The following is a 7500-nucleotide window of genomic DNA, read 5'->3' on the forward strand; positions in this document are numbered from 1 at the left end:
AACAATTCAGCACAGGAAGGTATTCACTCCCATTGTTTCTAAAAGGATCAACCGCTATTGTTTTCACTTCTCAAACAGATACAGTATAAAAAAACACCTTCAATTGTATTTGACCAAATGGAGCAAATAAGAGAAGTTCATTGTTTTGAGGTTGATTTCCATTTTAATTTTATATACTTTAATGCCAGTGCAGGTGTTATTTGGTTGGACCTAGATCAGTCAGGTTAATCGTTTTTTTATTTTCTTTAAATACTAAAGCTGACTATGTAAGCTGGCCACCCGGGAGAAAGAGCCTACATGCCTTGTATGCAGTTATAGAATGTTTATTTATTTCCTCTTTGTCAGATCAATCCTCGGGCTCTTCTGTTTGGACACACGGCCTCCATCACCTGCTTATCTAAAGCATCTGCGTCCAGTGACCGGCAATATATCGTCAGTGCGTCTGAAAGTGGGTAAGTGATCACAACACCATGAATCGCCCTTACTTGATCACTAATGGCCTCCCATAGATGACTCAGATTTCATCTGATTTCTGCTGAATCAGCTTCCTTTTACCTTAGTGCAGTCCTCCTTCACTTACCTCATCCTTGCATTTTGCTTTTAAATGTCCTTATTTCTTCTGAGAAATCCTCACTTCCTGTTCTTCTGTCTGTAACTCCACACAGTAATGCGAGGCTTTCTCCCTGGTGTGGAGTGTCGTGGTCGCCCCCTCCCTTGAGTGGGGAGTGGGTGAGCAGGAGAGTCAGGATGCTCTCTATGTTGCAGATAGAGAAAGGAGCTGTGTTAGTGGGTGTCCTGACTCTCCTGCTCGCTCCCTCCCCTCTCAAGGGAGGGGGCGAGCACGACACTCCACACCATGGAGAAAGCCTCGCATTACTGTGTGGAGTTACAGACAGAAGAACAGGAAGTGAGGATTTCTCAGAAGAAATAAGGACATTTAAAAGCAAAATGGAAGGATGAGGTAAGTGAAGGAGGACTGCACTAAGGTAAAGGAAGCTATTTAGGGATTTTTTTTTCTTACCTTTACAAAACCTTTAAGTAACAGGTGGCCCTGCAAGTATCACCCAACTGGCTTGATAAAATTATTTTTAAAGATGATTAAGCTGAGTGGTAAATGATCAGCCTAAGAGCTTGTTAACCGCCTACATGCATGAAAAATGATAGGAAAGCTGCGCAGATTTCACCTGCAGAGACACGAGTTTACATCAGTTTTCATGCCTGTCTGTTACGCACAAAGTGCCATCGCTGTCCCTGCCTGATCGTATACCCCTGCTCTGTTCTACCCTTCACATACTGCCATTGGGTTAGCCGCATCTGTGTGCCCCTCACAGCATAGCTCCTTCCTGTTCCCTGCCAGTGTCCTTCCAGAAACTTGCCTGAGCAGCATCCCAGGCACAGGGGAAGAAGGCGGGCTGGGCTGTACACGAACAGTGGGCCGCTCTGCATTCCCTCCCACTTCCTCCTATGAGAGGCATGCCGATCTGTGTGGTCCGTTTTTGTCTGCGTTTCAGTGCGGAGCTGTGAGGGAACCTGCATAATCCTGCACAGCTCCACATCAGACAATACACATCCAATTTGGTGTGAACAAGCCCATAGGAAACCCATGTTTCCTGTGTGTCTTGCAGAGATCTGCGGTTTTCTGCAGCAGATGGTGTGAACGTGCCCTAACTCTGATAGGGTGCAGCTACTGTTCGGCAGTGACACTTTATTCAGGTGGCTGCTGGTGCCACAACTGTCTGAATACAATACAGCCCTCAAAATTTACACTAGCCTGCTCGCATTTTGCGAGTAAATTTTGAGCAGAGGAGCCGCCACCGCCATCTGGTTGTTCAGAGTGCGGGGAACACTAGCTTTCAATTCAATAGCTGTGTTCCCCGCCGCGAGCCGACATATACAGCCCCTCCCCCTTGTCCGGGCACTTTGATAGACAGATCACCCGTCCCAGGATTGGACCGGTGATCTGTCTATCAAAGATTCCCGGACAAGGGGGGGAGGGGCTGTATATGACGGCCCGTGGCGGGGAACACAGCTATTGAATTGAAAGCTGTTATGATCCACCAGAGGGCGGCTCCGGCTCCTCTCCTCTCCTCTTACCCAGCACAGGTAGGCTGCAATATGGGGACACTCTGGTTGCAATACGGGGACACATACTGCATTGGTAGACATGGGCAGGCTGTATTTTTGGGCACAGATAAAGTTGTTGTTAATAATTATTTTTATGACTTAATTCTGCATTTAAGTGTCATTTCATGAGAATTTATGAGGGTGTGTCTAGGGGCGGGATTTGGGGGCGGACATGGTAGGGGTTGGGCGGGGCAACTGGTGGCGAGTACGCCTTGAGGCCTGGCTAGTAGCTCAGGACTTGAAATTTTGAGCCCTGCAATACCGGACAGTGGAGACATCTCTATCCACACTGTGTTAGTGCCGTTTAGCAAGTTCATTGATTTCTCTCGATTAGCCTGCTATAGCAAAGTAAAACTAGAGCAGTCTCTTTGTGATGTATGCTCTTCATCAGTGCTTTTTGAGTGCTTATTACTTCCTTCAATGAAAAGTCAAAGATTTCTGGTCCCCTAACACTGTATTAAAATAATGAAAATCCTTTGAATTGATTCCTTTCTCTTACAGGGAGATGTGTCTTTGGGATGTAAATGATGGAAGATGCGTTGAGTTCACTAAGCTTGCATGTACACACACGGGTATACAGGTTGGTGGAAATGTATTACATGTGTCTATCCCCTCAAGAAGTAACATCACATATTGTTTAAAATATGTTCCAAGTGCAGGATGTTTAACCACTTGCCTACAGGGCACTTTCACCCCCTTCCTGCCCAGACCAACACTGTACGCAAATAACATTTTTATCATTTTTTTCCCCCACAAATAGAGCTTTCTTTTGGTGGTATTTGATCACCTCTGCGGTTTTTATTTATTGCGCTATAAACAAAAGAAGAGGGACAAGTTTGAAATAAAACACAATATTTTTTATTTTTAGCTATAATAAATATCAATTTTTTTTTTTTTTTTTAACCACTTCCCGACCTCCTCATGTACATTTACGTCGGCAGAATGGCACGGACAGGCACAATCACGTACCTGTACGTCCTCTGCTAGACGTGGGTGGGGGGTCCGATCGGGACCCCCCCCCGGTACATGCGGAGGTCGGGTCCGCTCGGGGAGCGATCCGGGACGACGGCACGGCTATTTTGTTGATAGCCGCTCCGTCGCGATCGCTCCCCGGAGCTGAAGAACGGGGAGAGCCGTGCTTCACTGTGGCGGCGCATCGATCGGGTGATTCCCTTTATAGGGAAGACCCGATCGATGATGTCATTCCTACAGCCACACCCCCCTACACTAGTAAACACACACTAGGTGATCCCTAAATGTTACAGCGCCCCCTGTGTTTAACTCCCAAACTGCAACTGTCATTTTCACAATAAAGAATGCAATTTAAATGCATTTTTTGCTGTGAAAATGCCAATGGTCCCAAAAATGTGTCAAAATTGTCCGAAGTGTCCGCCATAATGTCGCAGTCACGAAAAAAATCGCTGATCGCCGCCATTAGTAGTAAAAAAAATAAAAATGCAAAAAAACTATCCCCTATTTTGTAAACGCTATAAATTTTGCGCAAACCAACCGATAAACGATTATTGCGATTTTTTTTTACCAAAAATAGGTAGAAGAATACGTATCGGCCTAAACTGAGGAAAAAAAAAAATTATATATGTTTTTGGGGGACATTTATTACAGCAAAAAGTAAAAAATATTGAATTTTTTTCAAAATTGTCGCTCTATTTTTGTTTATAGCGCAAAAAATAAAAACCGCATAGGTGATCAAATACCACCAAAAGAAAGCTCTATTTGTGGGGAAAAAAGGACGCCAATTTTGTTTGGAAGCCACGTCGCACGACCGCGCAATTGTCTGTTAAAGCAACGCAGTCCCGAACTGTAAAAACCCCTTGGGTCTTTAGGCAGCAATATGGTCCGGGGCTTAAGTGGTTAAACACATTTTTTCCTAAGTTTAGGCCAATACATATTCTACATATTTTTGGTAAAAAAAAAATCGCAAAATCGGGGATAGATTGATAGCATTTTTATTATTATTTATTTTTTTTACTAGTAATGGCGGCGATCAGCGATTTTTATCGTGAGTGCGATATTGCGGCGGACACATCGGACACTTTTGACACATTTTTGGGACCATTCACATTTATACAGCGATCCCTGCTATAAAAATGCACTGATTACTGTATAAATGTGACTGGCAGGGAAGCGGTCAACACTAGAGGGCGAGGAAGGGGTTAATGTATTCCCTAATTAGTGATTCTTACTGTGGGGGGGAGAGTGACTGGGGGAGGTGACCGATGGTTGTCCCTATATACAAGGGACACACCATCGGTCTCCTCTCCCTGACAGGACGTGAATCTGTGTGTTTACACACACAGATCCAATTTCCTGCTCGGTTCCTGAGCAATCGCGGGTGCCCGGCGGCCATCGCGCACCTAAGTCTATATGGATGAGCAGTGAATAGGAAGAATATGGAGAGTACCATGGTTGCTGCAATTTTGTGAGGAAATGGGGATCAATTATGCTTTTTATATAAAAGCCCAAAGATATTGTAAGGACCTGTTATGCAACACCACTATCTCAAAATAGGACAATAATCGAATTATCTTTAACTATTTAGCACCCTGGTATGCTTCCAGTTCTATCAGTTTTAGGCATATCCGTGTAATTTTATTTAAAACGATCAATCGGAGGCAAATATGTTGTCTGAATTTCTAAACAATTTGAGTACATTTGTGTCAAAAAGCTTCTGTAAAACAGATGATGTGTATGCCCTTCTGTTGATCTCTCAGATATATTACTGATTTCTGTAGGCTGATTGTAAGCTGTAATGTATATTCTCTCACTTCTGTCAGTTCTACCAGTTCTCGGCTGGGACTCAGCGAGAGGGAAGGTTACTTTGCCATGGACACTACCCAGAAGTCCTTGTTGTGGACGCCAGCAGTCTGGATGTCATGTACACACTGGTGTCAAAGATCTCTCCAGACTGGATCAGCTCAATGAGCATTATCCGCTCTCACAGGACACAAGGTAATCACACCTGTTTTGTGATCTGATCACATCCACAAATCTCCTTCTACTCCACTCCTACTCCCCCAGATACCCCCCCCCCCCATCCTTCTACTCTGATCATACCCCCATTCCTCCACTCTGATCATACCCCCATCCCTCCACTCTGATCATACCCCCATTCCTCCACTCTGATCATACCCTCATCCCTCCACTCTGATCATACCCCCATCCCTCCACTCTGATCAGATCCCTCCACTCTGATCATACCCCCATCCCTCCACTCTGATCATACCCCCATTCCTCCACTCTGATCATACCCCCATTCCTCCACTCTGATCATACCCCCATCCCTCCACTCTGATCATACCCCCATTCCTCCACTCTGATTATACCCCCCATCCCTCCACTCTGATTATACCCCCCATCCCTCCACTCTGATCATACCTCCATCCCTCCACTCTGATCATACCCCCATTCCTCCACTCTGATTATACCCCCCATCCCTCCACTCTGATTATACCCCCCATCCCTCCACTCTGATCATACCCCCATTCCTCCACTCTGATCATACCCTCATCCCTCCACTCTGATCATACCCCCATCCCTCCACTCTGATCAGATCCCTCCACTCTGATCATACCCCCATCCCTCCACTCTGATCATACCCCCATTCCTCCACTCTGATCATACCCCCATTCCTCCACTCTGATCATACCCCCATTCCTCCACTCTGATCATACCCCCATTCCTCCACTCTGATCATACCCCCCATCCCTCCACTCTGATCATACCCCCATCCCTCCACTCTGATCATACCCCCATCCCTCCACTCTGATCATACCCCCATCCCTCCACTCTGATCATACCCCCATCCCTCCACTCTGATCATACCCTCATCCCTCCACTCTGATCATACCCCCTTCCCTCCACTCTGATCAGATCCCTCCACTCTGATCATACCCCCATCCCTCCACTCTGATCATACCCCCCATCCTTCTACTCTGATCATACCCCCCATCCTTCTACTCTGATCATACCCCCATTTCTCCACTCTGATCATACCCCCATTCCTCCACTCTGATCATACCTTCATCCCTCCACTCTGATCATACCCCCCCATCCCTCCATTCTGATCATACCCCCCATGCCTCCACTCTGATCATACCCCCCATGCCTCCACTCTGATCATACCCCCATCCCTCCACTCTGATCATACCCCCCATCCCTCCACTCTGATCATACCCCCCATCCCTCCACTCTGATCATACCCCCATCCCTCCACTCTGATCATACCCCCATCCCTCCACTCTGATCATACTCCCATCCCTCCACTCTGATCATACCCTCATCCCTCCACTCTGATCATACCCTCATCCCTCCACTCTGATCATACCCCCATCCCTCCACTCTGATCATACCCCCATCCCTCCACTCTGATCAGATCCCTCCACTCTGTTCATACCCCCATCCCTCCACTCTGATCATACCCCCATCCCTCCACTCTGATCATACCCCCATTCCTCCACTCTGATCATACCCCCATTCCTCCACTCTGATCATACCCCCCATGCCTCCACTCTGATCATACCCCCATCCCTCCACTCTGATCATACCCCCCATCCTTCTACTCTGATCATACCCCCCATCCTTCTACTCTGATCATACCCCCCCATCCTTCTACTCTGATCATACCCCCCCATCCTTCTACTCTGATCATACCCCCATCCCTCCACTCTGATCATACCCCCATCCCTCCACTCTGATCATACCCCCATCCCTCCACTCTGATCATATCCCCACTAGATCCCTTCACTATGATCACATCTCCAAATCTCCTACCATCCTTCCAATCTGATCATTCCCCAAGATACCACCCCCCCATCCCTCCACTCTGATCATACCCCCCCCCCCCCCTCATCCCTCCACTCTGATCACACCCTCCGATCCCCCTCCCCAAATCCCTCCACGTTGATAACACCACCAGATCCCTTTGCTTTGATTACCGCCCCATATTCCCTCCACTCTAATCACACCCTCAGATCCCCCCCCTCCGTGCACATCCCTCCACGTTGATTACATAACATGCTTTACCGCTGCACAATAGTGTGGACAGCCCCAGGACCCATATGTTGCCCTGATGGGTGTTTTAGACTTTTGTTGCACGTTGCTTATCCACAACTGTAATGCCGCGTACACACGGTCGTTTTTCGGCATGTCCAAAAAATGAAGTTTTTCCAACTTCATCATTAAAAACGATGTTGCCCACACACCATTTTTTGAAAAATGATGAACAAAGCGCGGTGACGCACAACACATACGACGGCACTCTAAAGGGGAAGTTCTATTTGCCTTTGGGCTGCTTTTAGCTGATTCCGTGTTAGTAAAAGACGATTTGCGCTTTTCTGTCTGTTACAGCGTGATGAA

The 7500-nt window shown here is 46.9% G+C and overlaps 1 protein-coding gene across 4 annotated transcripts in view; it reads left to right on the plus strand.

Moving 5' to 3' along the window:
- The window catches only part of WDR7 (WD repeat domain 7), a 583445-nt gene that overhangs the window by 27227 nt on the left and 548718 nt on the right, over positions 1 to 7500 (plus strand). For all 4 annotated transcript variants that reach the window (XM_040337465.1, XM_040337471.1, XM_040337480.1 and 1 more), the window contains exons 3-5: positions 346 to 452; positions 2626 to 2704; positions 4920 to 5094. In XM_040337465.1, the coding sequence (XP_040193399.1) occupies positions 346 to 452; positions 2626 to 2704; positions 4920 to 5094 (361 nt within the window). The remainder of the gene's footprint in view (positions 1 to 345; positions 453 to 2625; positions 2705 to 4919; positions 5095 to 7500) is intronic.

Source organism: Rana temporaria, chromosome 1 (genome assembly GCF_905171775.1).
Source record: "Rana temporaria chromosome 1, aRanTem1.1, whole genome shotgun sequence".
In the NCBI taxonomy this organism is placed as follows: Eukaryota; Metazoa; Chordata; class Amphibia; order Anura; family Ranidae; genus Rana; species Rana temporaria.